The sequence below is a fragment of the Cavia porcellus genome, unplaced genomic scaffold (assembly GCF_034190915.1).
Source record: "Cavia porcellus strain 051 isolate PalLab524CR breed Dunkin Hartley unplaced genomic scaffold, mCavPor4.1 scaffold_31, whole genome shotgun sequence".
In the NCBI taxonomy this organism is placed as follows: Eukaryota; Metazoa; Chordata; class Mammalia; order Rodentia; family Caviidae; genus Cavia; species Cavia porcellus.
Window position 1 is genome coordinate 13,134,887 of NW_026947514.1, and position 20,584 is coordinate 13,155,470.

General features: G+C 48.2%; 1 protein-coding gene across 6 annotated transcripts in view; it reads left to right on the forward strand.

Moving 5' to 3' along the window:
* The window catches only part of Ttc7b (tetratricopeptide repeat domain 7B), a 249,360-nt gene that overhangs the window by 194,935 nt on the left and 33,841 nt on the right, over positions 1–20,584 (forward strand). For 5 of the 6 annotated variants that reach the window (XM_063240840.1, XM_063240837.1, XM_063240838.1 and 2 more), the window contains 2 exons: positions 1,917–1,967; positions 10,198–10,338. In XM_063240840.1, the coding sequence (XP_063096910.1) occupies positions 1,917–1,967; positions 10,198–10,338 (192 nt within the window). The remainder of the gene's footprint in view (positions 1–1,916; positions 1,968–10,197; positions 10,339–20,584) is intronic. The other variant, XM_063240839.1, reaches the window with a different exon arrangement.

A 20,584-nucleotide genomic window follows, 5' to 3' on the forward strand; every position in this document is an offset into this window, starting at 1 on the left:
CAAGCTGTACTGCGCATATAAATCACACAGACAGCTTTCAGGACAGCCAGTCCCCTGGATCACCCTCAGGGCTTATGCTTCTGCAGGCTGAGGGCAATCCAAGGGTCTGACGCTTACAAACTTAGCCCTTACGGATTCAGTGCCATTGGGTCTGAGGCCACATTTTTGAGAAACAGTGCTATACAGTGTTTCCCATTTGCAAGGAAGGAAAAGGCACGGTTTGTATCGTGAAACCACGTAGCAAAATTAGAATGCATTTTAGTTTACTCTTGCTTTTAAATAATGCAGAAATGTTTAAAGTGTGCTTTAGGGAGTTCCATGACCTGTCAATTAAAACATAAAAATAGACAAGGAACCCAGTATTAAAATGAAATGCTGGTTAGTAAAGTCCTTAAAAGGGACCTAAATGTGGGTCTTACAGGAGAGGCTCCCCGCTTTTTCCTTGCATTCATTTATTTAATGTTCACTTAGGGCTGCCAGCACTGCCAGAACACATTTAATCTCTGTATCCATGATTTATACGGGCTTATCTTTGTTCCAAAAGCTCAGTTATGTGCTGAAAAAAAGCTCATAAAGGAGCTGCTGCCAGGAAGAGCCACTTTCCCTAATGTGCCCATTTTCATGATGCCCAAGCTGTGGTGTGGGACCTACACGCAGAGCAAGGACAGACATGAGCTGATCCTTTAAAAGAAACTGCTCTCAGCAAGAAGTGACCCAGCCTTACGCCTCTGCATAATGAGTGCCCCAAACTTTGTTTTAATGGCAACTCTATTTTCATCAAATAGATTAAAATGTTTATAAACTGCTTATTTTTTTTAAATTGATGTATTTATTTTATGGTACTGGGAATCAAACCCAGGGCTTTCATGCTGAGCTACCATCTCCAGCCACTTTTTTATTCTTTGTTTTCAGACATTGCAGTCTCAATGACTTGCAAAGTCATTGAGTTGCCAAGCTGGGCTCAAACTTCCCATCCTCCCTCCTCAGCCTCCCAGAGTTCTGGGATTACAGGTGTGCACTGCCACACCTGGTTTACGTTGTTTTTAATCCATTTGAAAACAGACACTTTCCCTTGTAATATAATTTGGCCCAGGGTAAGTGCCAAATCTGGTTTTTCCAGGAAAACTGTTTCATATGACTTTTTTTGAGTTTGTCATCTTGAAGTGGGATCTTACTGCTCTGGATAGTGTGATGTTTCCAGTGCTCTGTCTCCTCCGTTGACACAGCGGACCCACCTGCCTCTGAGCCCTGCCAGATTTTATCTTGTGGCATCCTGGGGAGCCTCGTGTTCCTTCAAACCTCTAAATAGTAAAGTTCTGGTTATTCTAGTAGGTGTCTTCATATCAGATTCATTGATAAATTGTTGGGGTATTGAGCACCCATTGCCTCTCTGCTGTCCCACACAGTGTTCAGTGTTTTATTTTTTGTGTAGCTGAGAACTGGGCGATGAATTTGAATCCCGGCTCTTCTTAGGACAAGCAGGCAGCTAAAGGTTTGATGAACCTCTTCTTCTTGCCCTTCATCCTCCTAGGAATGAAAACTAGCCCAGTCCTGCACATTGTTAGACTCAGGATTAGGGTTAATATGTGGAAAGATCTGAAACCTGCTCTTTTTTCTTCCTCTTGGAATTTCCTGCTCTGGAAACAAAACATATGACATGAGGTCAGTTTCCATGGCCAGATGAACATAGGAATGTGAGAGGGAATGAACACCCAATTGGCCTTGCTTTAGTTTAAAAAAAAAAAATCGTTGTTAGTGGAAAACTCTGTGTTATTCTTGATTGGAATCTGATTCCAGACAGCCAGACTTGCAGTTGGAAGGTTATTAGAACTCTCTTTGCTTGTTTAGCCTTAATTTTGATTTTTGAACTATTTCATTTCTTGGTTTTAATTTTTGGTTTGCTCTGTTGTTCCAAGGCAACTCTCCAGAAGCATACTTTCATGGTTTTCCTTCCCTTTTTTCAGTTAGTAAGTAGCTTACCAATCAATGTATTAACCCTTCCAAGGGTCTCCAGAATCACACCTCCTTCCACTGTGGAATGTGTATTGTGGTTGTCGAGTGTTGGGAATATTGGGGTGCTGTGGATGTCTCCCTGCTGCCTGCTTGTTCCCTCCACCAGCTGACGCCCACTTTCCTGAGTTCCGCACGCATCCAGCACAGCCCAGGCTCTCACACTGTGGAGGCAGTATTGGTCTAAAGGACTGCAGAGGAAGGGATGGCAGAAAAAGTGGCCATGTCAGGGTGGGCAGTGGACAGTTAAGGGCCCCTGCCACTGATTGGACCCAGCCTGCTGGAGGGGGTCGCCTATAAATTCTAGACCAAGAGGACCAGTTGAGTCTTGATAGCTTTTCGATACAATCATTATTGCTGCATAGAAAAGCAGTTGTGATTAATTTTCCTAAAAAGATAGACATCACAAAACCTAAAACCACGCTGACCAAAAGTTATGGGAGACCAAGTACTTCCCTAGAAGTGGCATCAGTGCTTTCAAGCCATTAGTGAATGATAACTTTTTTTATTGTTTTAGATGGTACCAGGGATCAAACTCAGGACCTCGCCTTGCCAGGCAGGCGCTTATGCCACTGAGCTAAATACCTGGCCCTATGATCACATTTTTCCAAAAGATGTTTCTTAGACATCTGATTCTGTCTCATCAGATACTTTGGGGAAATAGTTTCTCTCCCTCCAGAAATACTAATGTAGATGGCGTTTAAATGATTGGAGCCTTTTGGTTATGACAAATAATCCCCCACCAAAGGAGTGTGTTTCTTCTCTAAAGTCCAGCTCTGCCTAGATGTGGTTTAATTTCTGGTTTTAAAACAGTCCATAATAGAAAGAAGGGGTGTGTTTTGGTGTTATTATCCCTTAGAGTTCCTCATAAAAAGATTTCATTTTCAGGCTCCTTTAGTATCAGGCTCCTGAGAGACATTAAAAATACTTGATGTTCAGAAAACCAGGCTACACTAAAGTCTTTATTGGTTAAAGTGAGGCTTGATACCTTTGTGCAAGAGCATATATTTAATTATTTTCTGTAGAAGCAGCTCTAACTCCCCAAGGTCAGGAAGCTCAAATTCCAGAGCTAGTTCTGCAGAGGAGCCCCCTGGAATGCCTTGGATCTCTCTGGATCTTAGTTTCCTCATCTACAAAAATATAACCATAATCATTGTGTTTACACACGCCTTTCTGATTAGGCAGTAACTGATCCTGGTTTTAGGGTCAGTCAGATGCCTTTGTAGACACAGCCCAAGCAGCTGCAGTCCCCAAAGAAGTGTCACTCCAGGGTGGCAGGTGCGGAGTGGGCTGGGCAAGATATGACTGGCCATGAGGTCTCTGTGCACTGCCCCTTGTTTCCTAGACTTGTAGGCTTGAGGACCCCGGGAGATCTCTTTCTGGAGAGCTTTCTCAGTTTGGAGAAAAAAAATGCATCCTGGTGTTTTATTCCCCTCTCCAAAGAAGGTGCCCCAAAGCAAGATTGCCCACAAGGGTTGTTGGCTCAGTTTTTCTTATCACTATTTCTGGTGAGATTGTTGCTCTCTCTGGGAATAAGTCACTTAGGAGAATAAACAGATTAGTGTAAAAACACACCTCTAAAACGAATTAAGATGGAGAAATGAATTCAAGAGAGAAGTAATTTTTTCCCTTCCATTATGGCTAGCATTTTCTCACTGACTTTGCATTTTCTAACATTCAAGAATGTAGTGATCAGGAAGTAAGCAGTGAGGTAGCATATTTTACCTCTTGTTTCTTGTAAATTTTTAAAAATCTGTGTATATGAAAGCGTTATTCTAGTAATAGCCCTCCGATTTTTGAGGGGTGGTAATTAAAAGAAAAAGTGGCACTGACATATATGACCTTTACAAACATAACCTCTTCTTGCTATTTAGAATAGATTAAAGTGAATGTAACATCATTCTCCTTCATTAGTTCTGTGGTGTCTTTCTTTAAGCAAGGCTCAGCGGAATTATAGGAGATCGATGAATGGCACTCAGGCAGAAGAAGGTGTCTGAAGTAGACTAGGGCTGGGCCGAGGCTTCTCCCACAGTGCTGCAGTCAGGAACACTTAGGGCTTGAAGAGCAGCAGCCTCCCAGGCCAAGGCCGCTTCAGGCCTGCACCACAGCCCCCAAAAATACGCAGCAGGAAGGGCTGAGCCAGCAAAGTGGCATCAGCCCCCAGTCTTCCTGCACAAAGTACTGTCTCCAGCCCAGAGCCAGTGGCAGGCGCTGCACTCCGGTAGCTGGCTTCCCCCTGCATGCTTGTGAATGGCTGCCCTCTATGCTTCCGAGTGACCGCCTGGCCCCCAGCAGCATGTCCTGCCGCCCACGCTTGCCCGCTGGTGACAACGCAACCCCTTCTTTCCCTGCCTCAGTGGGTCCTTCCCTCTCAGGGGAAGACACCTCCTGTCAGAGCTACACCATTTACTGACCCTCTGTTCCAGTCCTTGGCAAACTGTGATCTCATCTCGGGGCCCCGGGTTTGTTGTCCTCATCTGTTCTTCACTCAGAGAAAGAAAGGCTGCCAGAATTGTTGGTCAGAGGAGCCCAGAGCCGACCGTGGCCTCAGCAGGAGGCAGCTGCCTCCCGGAAGCTCTGCAGGCCTGGCCCACTGTCACCTGGTAAACACGTCACAGAAGGGGAGATGGTGGCACTCATAGAGGCCACCGATATGGAAAGGAGACCTGAAGAGCCCAGCGTGAGGGGCACCACCCCTTGCCAGCCTCCCCATAAGAGCAGGCTGACCTCCCCAGGAGGGCGAGGACACCAAAATCTGTTAGGTTTAAAGAAGAAAAGGTATAGATGAAATGTGCCTAAGTTGGCAACTGAAACTTCCTCTTCCTCCAGGAGCTAAGGGTTATCTGATCATTAGCCCTCGCCTCCCCTTCCTCAGCCCAGACAGAGCACAGGCTCTTGGAGCACAGGTGGCAAGTGCGGGGACCGAAGGGCACAGCTGCCGGCAGTCTGCAGCAATGGGCAGGTGTGTTTCCAAGCCCTGCCTTGAGAGAGAGACACTCTTTTCCTGTTAAAGATGAAAAAGTGTAAGCAGGCTGGCTGGCAGAATGCTTAGTCATCCCTGTCGCTCTTTCATCTACAGGGTCTTCAGGGGGACATTGCCGCTTTCCCTTCTTATTAGGAGGCACAGCTTCTAGGACTGGGAGCTGAGTCAATCCCATTGGCAGAGAGCACTGAATTATTTGGAACCTGGGAGAAATAAGCACAGAGATGCAGTAGCAGCTAATCTCTGCAAACCTGAACTGGATGGCTGCGGGGCTTTTCAGAAAGATACAGGGAGGCTAGGTATCAGCAGAAAGAATGTGGGACACGGGCACAGCCATGTGCTCCATCATTCTCCCACATCTGTGTACCTGAGACAGCTGAGCTAATCCTCCAGGGCTGTGAAGGAGAGAGCTGCCCAGAATCCCGAGCAACTGTGTGTCAGCTGATGGGTTTCACACAGAACAGAACATCGTTATCCATTGTTGCCAGCCTGGGATGGTGTACCAACTCACTAGGTGGGCAGCCGTCATCCGAGATCCAGTTCATCTTCTCCATGCTGTGAAGACATGAGGGCAGAGGGAAAGTGCAGGATCCTTCAGACTGTAGCCACTTGACGGATGCCACCAGAAAGTCAGAAGAGTAGCAGGAAGGGAAACACGCTGTGCATTCACTGACCTTTGATGTGAAAATGCAGATCAGACTAAGCCACCTAACTTTCGCTGAAGAAAATGATTGGCTCTTGGATCTCTTTGAACGATAAGCTTTGGTGATGAAATAGGGTCATATGTAGTTGGCCACATTTGAAATTTCTGTGAAATTGATCACAGGTTTCTGTTGCCCTAGGTAAAAAAAGGAGTTTGGGAAGCATTAGCCGCAAAGCAGTTGAAACCGGATGTTTCAAGCATCCTGCTCGTGGCGGAGTTTCTCCGCAGACTTCAGTGTGTGATAGCAAAGCTCAGGAAGAGTTGAGGAGGGTCAGTGCCCTGACCTCAGTGGCCTTGGTTCCAGGTCCTGATGGCCTGTAGACCAGTGTCCTTGCACTATAGTTCCTGATGCCTATATACACTTGCATGTGCACACACACACACACACACACACACACACACATTGTAGTCCAGAAGAAACCTTAAAGAAAACCCTGGATTAGGAATTGGAACCATTTCTCCATGTGGCCCTTTTCCTTTGTTGCAAGTATCCATGACAACGTTTTCTCTTTCAGGTCCGCCTGGGAGGGCAGCCCTGCCACAAAGTGTGCCCCGGACCATTTAGGCAGTTAGGTCACAGATCCTGGGCCAAATTATAGGGCGTGCACTCAGCTGCCGGTGTCAGCTCTTGGGTTATCTGGCTTCACAGTAGCTTTTTTGAGCTGCTGTGTCCTGAGGGAAAGGGACCATTTTCTCCTCGGTAGAGCTTGACCTGCTGAGCAGCCCACAGCCCCAGGAGTACAGCAGGCCAGCGATAAGCACTTCTCAAATTAGTGCGATAAGTAAGAGGTGAACAGGAGCTCAGGCCCTTTCCCTGGCTCCCCTGCAGAACCTGATTATTTGGCAAATTATTTCTGCAGAGTCTTGGGTTTCAGTTTGGGAGTGTGTCCTTTCTTTCTCTGGATTCCCGCTGAAGCCTCAATTTCTCCATTTCTGCCATAAGTCATGCTCAGTGCAGGAACACGTTTGCTTTGCTGAGAAAGAAACGAGTACCTTAAAACTCTGTGGATTAGAAGCAGTGTTTCATGTCATTTATCCAGATAAATCAAAATTTGATACCTACATTGCTAGCACCTCCGTAAAACAGCAGGACACGAGCTGTTTTGGTTTTACATCATTCTCCCAAATTCCAACCCAGTGGGAGAATTTTATAAATTTTATTTTTGTATTATTACCAAGAATAGTAGATGCTAACTATTCTATCATTTTACTATTGTTAGTCATCTGCTTTTACTAATAAATCTCCAAGTGCTCTAATACCTACCCCTGGTTCAGAACAGGAAGGCTTTCTCCCCTTGTGGAATATGCGTAGAAGGACTTGATTGTAAAGGAAAGAAGTGTTCTGATACACCTGTCAGCCTTTTCTGTTTTAATGGGCTGATTGAATTTGAGAGGAAAAAGTCACTAAATGATGCCCACTGTTCGACTCTGTGTGGCGCTGTTAGTTTTAGAACAAATTGTTAGACGTGATGGCAGCCACACTGAGAAGCCCTTTGAGGCTGAAGGTTCTGGCTTCTCACCCATTGTTAGGGAGAAGAGGAGAATGTAACAGACATGTACCCCAAAAGGAAGCCGCCCTCTTCCAAAGGTCATGTGGGGACCTGTCTGTGTTCTTTGATACCACAAGCGTTAGCCTGATACCTAAGATGGGCCTGGCACTGTTAGTCTCTGAAAATACCTAAAGGCAGAGACATCCTGTCTTCTAAAACTACAGAGTCTAAGAAAGGAGACGGTTACATCAGCTTTGAAACCTGTGGTCCACACAGCACTAAAGATACCCAAGTAGAAAGACCCAGATGTCCCAAGGCCTCTAAGACAAGGAAATTGGCCAAGGAAATTGGCTTTGGAGTCAGACCAGTGTCTGAGCCTTGGTTTTGCCACTGACTGGATGTATGACTCTGGGTAGTTACATAACCTTATTAAGTCTTGATTTTGTTTTTTGAGCAATGCAGAGAACATTATTACCTACCACAAAGAACTGTTTAAAGATTAAGTAACATATCTCAAGAGCTAATCTTAGAGCTTGAAACAGAATATGTTGTCTAAAAATGATCCTTGCCGCTGTGGTTGTCATCATCATCATGGTCTTTGACCAGACCTTATTCATAGTAAAATGTGTTGTTACACTAGGAATTAAATAATATGGTTGTATATAGATATCACAAAAGAAAGGAACTTTGACAGTAGTTCTCATTAGTTCATTTGTGGATCAAACAAAATAGTTAATCCAAAAAGTGAAATAAACCCCTCTAAAAGCTACAAGAACCTGGTAGAAAATTTGCAGGATTTTTCTGTAGCATCAGCTTATTTTTAAATGAACCAATACATGAACAGTTTAAACGTATCTCAGCTTTAGTTTCTCATGTGGTAAATATCAATAGGTGAGACCCACATAAGTCTCTTCAGGGTCTTTAATAACTTTCGAGTGTAAAGTGATTCTGAGACCAGGAAATCTGAGAGCCACTGTTCCAGAAAACAAGATCTTCCTGGAACCCTGTTTCCCAAGTAACCACTGGCTACCAGGAAGTAGGAGCACTCAAGCTGCTGGCCTGGGTCAAGCTTTTCTACCCAAAAGTTAGTTACATCTCTTCTTGTCCCCCCGTATGGCTTTCAGTCTTCCTCGTAGCCTGTTGAAATTACGTGATTAATAGTTAAATTCCTGGCCCCACTCAGAGATTGTGACTCACTTGCTCTGGGGTGTAGCTGTGATGTCACAACTTTTTTACATCCCCAAGTGATTTCAGTGTGACATCAGTGTTGAGAATCAGCGAAAAGGTAATAGCAGAATGTAGGAATAGTAACCCAGATTATGCATTTATTTGATCATTGCTACTAAAAATCTCAGGGGAAGCTATAAACCCTGTTACCAAAGTTAAAATATTATTTTCTGCAAGAAAAAAGAAAGTAAGACCAAGAATAGTCATAGCTGTTTAATCGTTAGATATTTGGATATTTTTTCTAATGGAGTTAGACTATTTTGTCTTACCAAAGGTAGATTGGTGGCCAGCCTACATTCGTCCTGAGTATTATAATACCATCAAGTGGGATCCTTTGTCTTGGCCTGCGTGTCTGCATTCTTAGGCAGTCACTTTTCTCCTAGAGAACCCACAGGGCCTTTCCCCAGCACCGCTGTCCACTTGGGTATCCTCACAGGCCTGTCTGTGAACTGGCCATGGAAGGTGCAGTGCCTTCCCTTTGGCAGATTTTTGTTTCTGTCCACCAAACCCCTGCAAAGAAGTCGAGTGTAATGAGAGGAGTCCATGTGACTGTTACGTTGGAGCAGTCAGACTGTTACACAGGAAGCCACTTACGGTGTATGTTCCCTTAAAGTCTATAACTTGCATTACATTCTAAAATCCAGTTGAAATTATATTTACGCTCACAATTTTATATTATGCAGAGTATAATGATCTCAATTTATTAGCATATTCAGCATTTTTCTTTACATATTGTCCATTTTAAACTTCACGATGGATTGATAGTTACCACAAACAGTGTCGGAATATTTAACCCACACTGAACTTCCTGGTGAATTACAAATTAAGAAAGATGATTACAGATGAATATAGATAATTTGGAATAGCTGAGAATCCTGCCCTCTTGTTCTGAAGCCATGCTCCAAAAGTGAATGTTGGACAGAGGTAGGGAACAAGTCCTTGTCAATGGAAGTGGCCTGTGGTCATCAGGACCTCTACAAGGCCACCTTCACATTTTGACTCACACACTGCAGCCACATCTTTGCCTAGTGAATATGCTGAGTGGCCTCTTTCCTTGGGGTCCTCTCCTTTCAGGTCAGCAGTTTTACAGATAGTTAGGCAGGCGCCTGTTCTGAGCCCCAGGCATTTGACTGTTAGCCATCTTCCTCTAGTCTAGAATTAGCCTGAGAGTAGACACCTTATTCTCAGGGCCAAGTATACTTTTTCTACAGTCTGTAAGCCACAGAATGAGTCCAGGAGTGTTGCCCACCTGTTGCAGGCCAGGCTGCACTAATGAATGGGAAGTTTCGGGGTTTGTCTTGACAATGGCCAGCCAGCTACTCCACACACTACCTCAGCGGGCAAGTATGGTCCCCCCCCTGCCTTCTCCCATAGAGTCACTAAGCTGAGGCCCCTACGTAGCGCTTTGTAACGTCTCAATGTAGGTTTTCATGTATGCCATTCATTAACTGCTGTGTTGCAGCTGAACCTCCTTCTTGCCCCCAACACTGACCCTGTGCTGAGCTCCTGGAGGGAGTCCTTAGCGTAGCATGTTCCCTGTGTGCTGAATAAAAGTCAGCTAAAGCAAAAGGATGAAACTGGTGTACTAAGCCACAGTGACTAGCACCATTCCATTAGTAACTCAGAAACATCCTGGAGAAAGGATGTGTGTGTGTGTGTGTGTGTGTGTGTGTGTGTGTGTGTGTTGCACACTCATGTCTATGTACTGGGAGAGCCATTTGTCAGTCGGTGGCTGGTAGCCCGCTCTTTCACTCCTGACCCTGTCTTCTCGAAACCTCCCACAGGCTCTGTCCATGCCACATCTGTGGCAGCCTCAAGAGTGGAGCAAGCACTGTCAGAAGTGGCCTCATCTCTGCAGAGCAGTGCTCCCAAGCAGGGCCCACTACATCCCTGGATGACGCTGGCACAGATCTGGCTCCATGCAGGTACTGCTCTGCCCTCCTGTACCCACCCTGTGAACCCTTCCACCCCTGCACCTTTTTCCACCAGCTATGCTGCACCCAAAGCTACAGGTCCTGAGGCTCTGCGTGTAACCCTGGACACCCATCAAGCAAAAGCAAAGCCTTTGCTATCAAACACCAAACTTTTATCACTTGTTTGCAAGGACCATAATTTGTTCACTATCTACCCATCGTCCACTAGTATCCACACCTGACGGAAAACCTGTCCTAGAACAGGCACCCAAGAGAGGTTTTCTTGCTCTGTGGGTTACAGGCTTTGTGCTCTAGATGATCACACCATCTCTGGGGATGACATGGAGTGGAATCCTTGCTGTACTACCTAACAGCTGGATACTTTGTGTTCTGTCTGGATCGCTCAGCCTTAGTTTTCTCATCTGCACCATGGGGTTAGAATAGCACCTGCCTCTTAGGGTTGATGAGCACAGTGCCTCTCAGCAGCCAGGCCTCGGAGTCTCCAGGGGAAGGGACAAGGGGTATTTGCAACACCAGTGTCTATCAAAGCCAGGGCAGGGGAAACATGTTTGTTGGTCCCACCTTCTCTGATGGCCCCTGATAACTAACTGAGAGGGCATCAGCAGAAGCCATTGGCCTAGAAACTGGCCCAGCAGCAGGGATAATCACCCCTGCCCAAGTTGCACAGAAATCCACTGGCTTAGAGCAACGCTTCTGCACAGCTGGAAATTCCAGAGATAAGTCCAGCATTTCAGAACAGTGAGAATCCCACTGTACAGAGCTCCCAAGTTAATGCTGGCTGTTGATTTGCTTGCATATTTCTACTTCTCATAAAACTTCTGTCCCTCAAATTTTATCACACTATCTGCACGACCCTGCCTGAGCCTTCTAAGATTCATTCTCAGCAAGATGCATGCCAGAAACCCAAGTTTGGTGGGGAGGGTGTGTGTGTTACCCACAGCTGTCTGTTTCTTTACTCCTTTTGCCCAAGTCCACTGTATGATACTCCATTGTGTGTCCCCAGCGGAGACCTGTGCATCATGAAAGCTCAGTTGGATTTACCTGGCTTGGCAGTCCCAAGGCCCCACCCAGACAGCATTTTCTGTGTTGGCATGTTTAATTGAGTCATAGCAACCACCATAAATTAACTAATTATAATCCCGAGAGCGGAAGCGCAGCAGAGGGCTGATTCATGCATGTACAGTGAATCCTCCCCACTGCACGCGCTGCACAGCATTGTGCTCTTCCCCGGAGAGGTCACAGACAGGCTGCTTCCAAGGGCCAGGACCCTGCAGCAAGGCCACCACCCCCACTCTGTGACAGATAAACCCGGCCCAAGAGTCTGACAAGGTCCTGCTCAGTCACCTCTGTGAGCAGTGCCCATGGGTCTCAGCAAGAAAAGGAGTAGGTGCCTGAAAGAGATTTAAGGCTGGGCTAGGAGCAGAGCTGTCTTTCAAACTCAGCCAGAAATTGAGTCTTTGAAGAGCAGAGGCTAAAGCCCAAAGGGCCGGCAGTGATCCTCCCAGCTAGACTTGCTTCCGACCTCACCAGCGGGCTTCTCTTGCTTGCTGCTTGGAAAACTTGATGACCCAAAGTCCACAGAGCTTTGCCTGATGGTTGCTGTCCCCCACTCAGTTCTTTAAGAACTCTGCCCTTCTTTGTGTAACCTGCCATGACTCAGAGAGGAAATTTTGTAGTTGCATATTGAAACTTTAAGAACTTGGTGACCAAGGTCCAGAGCTATTCTTAAAATTTTATGTAATTACATATGTTTCATCATTGCTGTGGCTTGTAGGACAGAATAAGGGTCTCATTACTAATCAACATGTGTGACTGTAACATAGGTTAATGGACTTGAACTGTAAAAGCACATGCCTTCTAACCTCCAGGCAGATGTGCTTGTACAGGTGTCGTGAACACTGCGTGACGTGTGAGTGAATGGAGCCAGTAGGATGTGTGCTCTTTCAAAGCCACACATGAGTCAAAATTTAGAATTATATAGCCCCATAGTCATGAAGAGGTAAATTCAGAAAAACAGTTACCACTGAATCATCAGGAGGTACCACATATGGTTTGAGCTCTACTGATCTAAAAGGCAAAACAAAGGTAACTTCATTTTGTGGCAGTTCATGGAAACCAGGTGGCATCTACTTCTGTGTCCATCATCAGCTCCAGCAGCACTGCCAGATGTCATCAATTTTGCAAGCTTTAGAGAAATTGGATCAAGGCCCAGCACCCAAGGCCATGATGTTTGACATTTGTGGGATTCTCTTAGGGTTTTTTCCAGTGAACTGTGTGCAGCAGGAGCTTGCAGTGGTAGCTCTAGATTTGAGTCTTGCAAGAAAGGTCACTCAAGATGCCTTCACATTCCATCCCACTGTGTCCGAGTTGCTTGTACATGCATTTGATGGCAAGGAGGTGAAGAGGACACTTGAGCCTCCAATGGCTCTCGGAAGAAAGCTGCAAATAGAGACTCAGGAAACCAGGGGTGCTTGGGCACAGAGGGTCCCCTTCCTGTGTGGTGGGGGCCCACTCTTCTACTCGGGACACCCCTTACCTTAGAACCTCAGATTTCAGCAGGACATCTGGTGGCCATGTTTGATCCTTGGTGGTTTTGACCTGTGTCATGATTTTATTGAAATTGTTTTCAAATAACAATAAATAACACATTCATGTAGTACACAGTTGAAAAGGTGGGAATGAGCTAGAGGGAAAAGGCTCCTCCTATCCCTGGTCCCTGGGCTGTGGTCATGTGTGCCCCTTCTGGAGATCATCCCACGCTGGGCTTTGTCCCTGCTGCCCTCTTACCGTGGTGTCAGAAGACTGTCACATATGACTCATACTTTTTACAGCAGTGTCATATATAGTAAGTGGTGTGGAAATACCGTAATTCAACCAGTTCTCTGTTGATTAGTGTTTAAATAACATATGTTAGTTCTGTATCTCTAAGATAAACTCCAAAATGTAAAAATAATGGAGCAAAGGATTTGCACTCTCTATTGTTGATAAATTTTGTCACAATGCCTTCCATAGAACCATACCAGTTTCTAAGCCAGCCAACAACATGTGAGCGTCCATTTCTCACTTCCTTGCTGACACCACAGATACTCAAAACCCTAGGGCTTTGCCAGCCCCCATATGAAAAACAGTATTTTCATTGGCTGCTTGTGGCTGTTGCCCATTTATCTTAAATACTGAGCTTTTTTTCCCCCCTACTAAGCCTTTATTATGTGTAAAAGAAATTTCCCTTGTGCTTGTATTTTTGTTTTCTTTTTACGGCCTCTGGGCTTCTAATCATATTTACAAAGCAACTTTCCAGTTTGGGTCTCTTTTTTGGAAAGTTTCAAGTTACTTATGGTGTCATTTGCATGTATTGTATCTCATAAACAAGGTCAAAGGGAGGGTCTTTCCCCCTCCAGCCCACAGCTTGAGGGCCTGGCTAGATAGCACTGGGTACCATGCAGTCTTCCTGGGGCAGAAGCCAGGAAAACTAGGGTAGAGCAGGAGTCCTTGCTGCTCAGCATGGAGCCCCTGGAACTATGCACCCCGCCTTCGTCAACTCAAGCCTCACTGTTGGCCTCTGGAAACTCAATCATTGTAATTCCAAGCTCAACCAGAGCCTTTCCAAGCCATGTGGCTTCTGGGTGCCCATCTTTCAATTCCCACATTGGGATGGCAGCTAAAAATGACTCGGCGGTAGGTGGTTAATTTCTGCTTGTTACTTACTAATAATTATAGCTTTCACTTTGGCACTTCTCACAGCCGAAACCAGCAGCTATTCTTAGATTTGCAAGATCAGATTTTCTGATTTCTACTGGGAATTTAAAGCTGTGATACTCTCATGGATTCCTTGGCCCTGGTCTGGACTGTCCCCTTCGTCCTTCCTTCTCCCTGACTCTTCCCAGGCACCAAGAGGTGCATCAGTAGGATTGTGGGATGATCCTGTGGAATGACAAGATGATGACAGCTCCCAGACAGGTGGCATGCAGGCTACTGCACAGTAAATGCCTGGGAGCGGGACTGCAGAGTTCTGGGGGCCAGGCTTGCCCAAGTACCCTGCCGGTCTGGATGGATCGGCGCCACCCCCTACCCACTTCTGTGGACGGTTTTGACTAATTGTAACTTAAGGTAGCTAATATTTATCAGGACTAGTTTATATATATATTATGTTAGTCTCAGGACTTTGTATGTGTTAACTTGTTCTCAACAGAACCTGACACAGTATGAATATTCTTATTCACAATGAAGAAACTGAGGCCCAGGTGTCAGGTCACTTGCCTAAGGCTCAGATATTGAGAAGCCTGCATCACAGAGGCAACCAGCATGGCCCAGAACCCTCATTCCAACCCCAGGAGGCACTCAGTTGGTCAACACAGTGTCTCTGAGCAGCAACAAAAGTCCAGGCTCTATGCTCTGTGGTCGCAGTCATTGTCCCAGCCTTCCTTGAGTTTGCAAGGATGCTGAGATGTAAAACAAAGCAGTGCAGAAGCACGTAACTCCCACCACGCCTGGTGCCTGAAGGAGCAGGGTAGGCTCCTGTGACCTCCTGGAAACACAAGGCCTCCCCTAGGTGAGGCAGAGGAGCTGCAGGAGCCGAGGATTTAGGAGCTCTGGTCCAGGCCACAGAGGAAGCAGCTTGGTCCTGGGTGGTCTCAGCAGAAGTGAAAGAACAGGATTCCTGAGACGCATTTCTGAGGTGGAGCTGGTGGGTGAGACATGATGGGTGAAGGAAAAGGAGGACTCCAGGAAGAATGCTGAGCACTGGGCTTGAGTGTATGACGATAGCGTGTCCTACAGTGAGGCAGCCTTGATGCGATGGCGTGGGGGAGGAGGAGATTCCAGAGTCCAGGTCAGATGCCTAAAGACATGCAAGTGACAGGTGGCTGCCAGATTTGGTCTGCAAACATCAAATTTGGGGATTGGGATTTATCAACCAGTATAGTAAAGAGGCCTGGGAATGAAGACAGAGAAAGAAAAAGGCCAGGCTGAGACCCTGCCCCTCCATAGTTTGGGAAGGAGAAGAAAAGCCACAGAGACTCAAATGAGTGATCTGCAAGAAGGAAACAGGACATGAGGCATCACAGCAGGAAGAGATGGTGAGGGGCCCGTGCAGCACAATCGAGGACTTGGCCTTGGGACTCAGGAGGTTGGGACCCTTGTGCCACCACACACTGGCAGTGAGACATGGGCAACTTCTTTCCAATCCTGCTGAGCCTAGTGTCATCCTCCGCAAGAGGAGGAAGTAGGGACAGTCACGCAAGATAAAGCATGCAGTGTGCTCAGCACTCAGCGCGCAGTTAAGCACTCTTAAAGGAACCGTTTGGAAGGAGGATGTGGCCACAGGAAGTGCTGCCTCGAAGCTGAGTACAGTGGAGACAAAGCACCGTTGGATCAGGCGGATGGGAGCTGCTGAGCACACTGACGAGACTGGTTTGCACGGGGTGGTGGAGCTGGAAGCCATCTGGTGCAGGATGCAGAGCGGGTGGCAAGTGAGGAAGTGGAGGCAGGAGAGCACACATCACCCTTGCAAGAAGAATCCTCTGGAGCAACAACATGAGCTAGGAGGAGAGCAGATGACTGGCAAGGAAATGTGCTGATGGAGACCGTCGGGGTTATGGTTAGATCTTCAGTGTCCCCAAAAGACCCACCTGCTAAATGCCCAACGGAAGCAAATTAGATCGCGGGCTGTGTGCCCTCCAAGGGGGAAGTTGGGACCCTTTCCCGTCCTGTCTTTCTCTTTCACTTCCTGGCCACCATCAATGAGCAGCCACCTCCACCATGAATTCCCACCAAGACGCTCACCCTTGCCACAGACCCAAAGGCAACACAGCCAATTGACCTTGGACTTAAATTTTAAAATCATGAGTCAAAATAAATCTTTCTTCCTGTAGGTTGTTTGTGTTAGGTATCACAGCCACAGAAAGCTAACACTCAGTATACAGAAGAGAGACAGCACACATGAAGATATGAAGCCCCAGAAGACAAGAGAAGAGTAGGAGAAGGGTCCAGGGCCCAGGTGTAGGAAGTAGCTTGCAACCACAGCAGGAGGCACAGCAGGAACCCTCAAGGATACAGAGAGACGTGTTGGTTTGACATTAGGAAGGAGCCCAAGGTCTACACTGCTGGCTTCTCTGAATGAGGGAGCCCAGGTCGACCAAAGAGGTGGGCCCACTGAGAATGGATCAGAACTCAGAACATCTGTGTCACAGCCTGGAAGAAACAGAGTGTGTCTTGCTCTTCCTTCAAGCCCCAGAGAAAGGTGTCAGTCTGGACACACTGACAGCCAGTCACAGATTCCGCGGTAAATGGCAGACCTGCAGCAGAGACTCTGGAAGAGACCCTGGGCCCGGCCCTCAGCGAGGACAGGGCCTGGGCTGTGTTCTGCTTGTGGACTGCAGGGCTCAGCTCCAAGGGCTCAGAGTGGGTGACACCTGAGAGCAGAGTCCCTGCCTCTTCTTACTTTCTGACTTTCTCCAGAGGAAGCACAAACCAGCTCCAGAGTTGAGGGGACCAAGGCTCCAGAAGAGTGACAGGAAACCCCATCAGAACATAGGACCCTTTCCTCCTTGCCCCTCACACTGATTTTTGTTTGTAGGAGCACAGGAGGTTTGCTTTGGGTTCTTTCTGAGATGCAGACACCCTGTGTGTACCCTAGGGCACACCCCTGCCCCCCATACCATCTATGTCTAGGAAAGCAGGACTCTGGGTAGAGGAAATGGTTTAGAAAGGTCGTAGGGATAGCCAGGGGACCTTCCTATCTGCTGCTGCTGACCCTGCCTCACTAGGGAGTGCTCGATGCCACTTCCTCTCCTGTCAGATGCAGGTGACACAGAACATCTGCCAGCACTTGAACTAGGCGTCGCTCCTGGTCCTGCCTCAAGCACTGACTGCCCCTTGGTGTGAGTTTCTGGAAGGGTGCGCCTCTCACAGACAAAGCCTTCAAGGGGGCAGATTGTGTAGGCTGGAGGCAGGTGTGCAAGGCCATACCAAAGCTACACCTGCAGCACAGTCCAGGCTGGACCCCAGCCCCATCAGCCCAGCCCCCCACACAGTACACAGCCTGTTCAGCCCTGTTCACAAGGCAGGCACCTTGCAGCTGACGGGAAGCAGGCCCAGATGGTGTCGGATGGATGGATGGATGGATGGATGGATGGATGGATGGATGGGTGGCTAGGGAAATGATCTGCATGGGACTCAGGGTGCCTCCAGCAGCAGGCCCGCATTTGGAAATAGCACTTGACCTTGAAAAAGGACAGCTGTTTTTAACCACATGTGGAGCTTGGGTCAGTGGCCAGCTTCTGAAGGCCATCTGAGCATGAGGCAGTTAGGAACATGGGGCAGTGCTCACTTTGGCAGCCATGCATCAAAATAGGAAGGTGGGCAGTGCAGGAGGTGGGTTCCACCAGGCCCTCCCAGAGCAAGGCATCTATCTGCTAGGGAAGACGGCAAGCCATGTCCCGGGTGGGCCCAGTGCTGGAAGAACGGGACAGGATGGGTGCCAGAGCATCTGGGGAAGCCAGTGTGGGGCTCATGGGTGGGGCTCATGGTCTACCCTAGACCATGGAGCCCAGGGTAGGAGGAAGCAGGAAGGTGGCAAGGCCTTGACTCCGAACACCAAGCAGAAACATCAGGATTGTATTCACCTGCTCCAGGGAACTATAGATCTGTGCACAGGAGGAGATTTTATTTTAACATTTCACACAGTCACAGAGCAGACGCTTAGAGCTTAGTAGAGCTCTCAGAACAAGACAGAAAGCGCCCTTGACTCGAGCAACCCTTACCTTTGCCTCGAGGCTGTCAGCTGCCAGCTTCAGGACAGATACCTGCCCCTGTATCCTCTTCAGAGAGTGACCTTGCAGAGCCGCCCTGCGCCGGGGCTCAGCCTGCACTGAAGTCTTCTCTTCCTGGTGGCTGGTTGACCCCAGGTTCCCATGAGCTCTTAAGCTCAAGAGGCCCTTCATTTATTTATTTTAATTGAATTTCACCTGCTGGAAAGGACAGGGAATGTCAGATGCCCTGGCTTCTCTGGCCTTTGGCTTTCTTCATTGACCTGAGCCATGGAGATCATTGCCCTATTTTGGCCCTCGTTCAATGTTCTCATACCCACAGACTTTTCTTAAAGCACCTACTAAGTGCTAAGGGATGCTAAGGTAATTGTCCAAGCCATGGCTCCTGCGCAGGAAGCTGTCCCGTGCAGCACAAGTTCACAGTGACTGCTGTGTGGCTTTGTGTTCTGGGGACCAGCTGTGCGCTCCAACTAAGAAGACTATGTGTAGGGCTGATCTTAGGAATACTGGAAAGCCTCAGTAATCTTTTCTGTATCCTCCCTCGATTCTATCCCAAATTCCTTGTTCAGTGCCAGAAATCCCCCCACCAAGCTCCCTCCCTGGAACCTAAGACATCATGCCTATTTAGTTGTCATTTCCTCTTAGAGCTTCTGTGAGAGGCTGCTGTGTCTTCAGCTCCCAATGGGACTTGGGAGCACCAGGCCCCGGGCTTAGGAAATCAGGGTAATAAGTGGGATGTTGAGCATCCCCCTCAGTGTCACAAGGGCCCCTCATGGAACAGGACTCACATTACACTGTCCCGTTGGCTTAAGGCTTCCACTGTCTTCATTTGCCTTGTAAAAAGTCTAGAAACCTTCAGTCCAGACTCCCCGGGCAGGCCTGCTTCCCCCATGGTGTCAGGAAGAGAGGCTCACTGTGCCTAAGGGGCCCACGGCAGCTCTAGGCCTGGAGCCTGAAATGGTACAGACCCACACTGGAAGCAAGGTGGGGCCAGTGCACAGTGACAGGCAACCCAAACCACTGAGGACATACAGTGAGTGCTTCCAGAGAATCCTATTACTCGAACATCCAGCAGCCCTGAAAGCATCGTTGTGAGGGGAGGTTTAGGGTTTTGCCTGGCCCAAACCAAAAGCCAGAATGGCTCCCTTTGTCCCCACAGCACCCGCATGTGACACTGTTTAAGCTGGGTCTCCTGAGAAGGCAAGGAGGCAGCTGACGTAGTGTCGCCCCCTCAGAGCTCAGGAGTCTGTGCTGGGACTGTCCTGTTCAAGTCCCTGGGCCAGTCTGTCACCTGTCTGTGTGTTTTAGTCACTTTCCTGCCACTAGGACACAATACATGAAACCATGATTTAATGCAGGAGTGGCCTACTTTGGCTCCATGACAGTCCGCAGGCAACTGGCTCGGGCAGGCGCCTCCCCTGGAAGGGCTGGGTGGGGGGAAACTACTCTCGTGGTGGTCAGGAAGGGAGGAGCTAGGGAGGAAGATGCACCCTTCCAGGTGCCATCCCCAGATCCCCTCTTCTGACCAGGCCATGACTCCTAGCAGTGAATCAGATGTTTGCTCCCATGATTCAGTCCCCTTCCCAGAAGCTGCCTATGAGTGCGCAAGGCCTGTGGGGGATGCAGTCCTTAGAAGCTGTGGCTTTGCCTTGGAGGTGGGTGGGAGCTGCCACGGAGGACCGGCTTGCTGCGAGGCCAGAGAAGACATGGTTAGGAGGCTTTGCCGAGGTTGAGGAAGTGTCATGTGGGCTCCAGAGGCAATGCAGAGAGGAACTCTAGGAAGATGATAAACGTCTTCCTAAATTCTCTTTTGATTGCTGTGTGTGCTACATCAAAGGCATTAATCTACACGTGCAGATCCATAGCCCGGCCACGTCTCACTGCCGGGGGAGGCCAGGGGTGAGGCAAGCACGAGGAGACAGGGTTGAACCACCCAGGACAGGCCACTGAGGAAGGCTGTGGACAGGGTACCTGCCAGGCGTGGCTATGGTGGCATGGAGATAACAGGGAGAGGGGACTCAGATGTCCTAGGAGCCCAAGGCCAGCTTGGGGCAGGGGCGAGTGCTGTGAGCAGAAAAAGTCCTGGGAGAAGCAGCAGGAGGGGACAGGGCACAGTGTCCTCACTGGACACCCAGGAGGCAGAGGCACACTTGGGATGCATGGTGGCTTTTGGGGGCAGCTGAAGCTGCAGGGCAGTTTGGGATTCTCTGCCTAGCGGCGAGGGAGTCCTAAAACTGCAGAAAGGTCACGTCCCTGCTTTTGTGAAAAGGGGCAGCTTGGTTTTTCAAAGGCTTTGTTGATGTTAATGGTTACAAATCTCTAGGGTGTGGTCGCTTTCCTGGCCAGGAGCCAGGTCCTGTGGATCACCCATTTGATTTTATGCCTTTCCTCACATAAGCCTGGGCCTGCTGGCCTTGTCTTGCTTTGGCATCAGGAGGACAGGCCAGAGGGCAGAGCCACTGCGTGCCCCT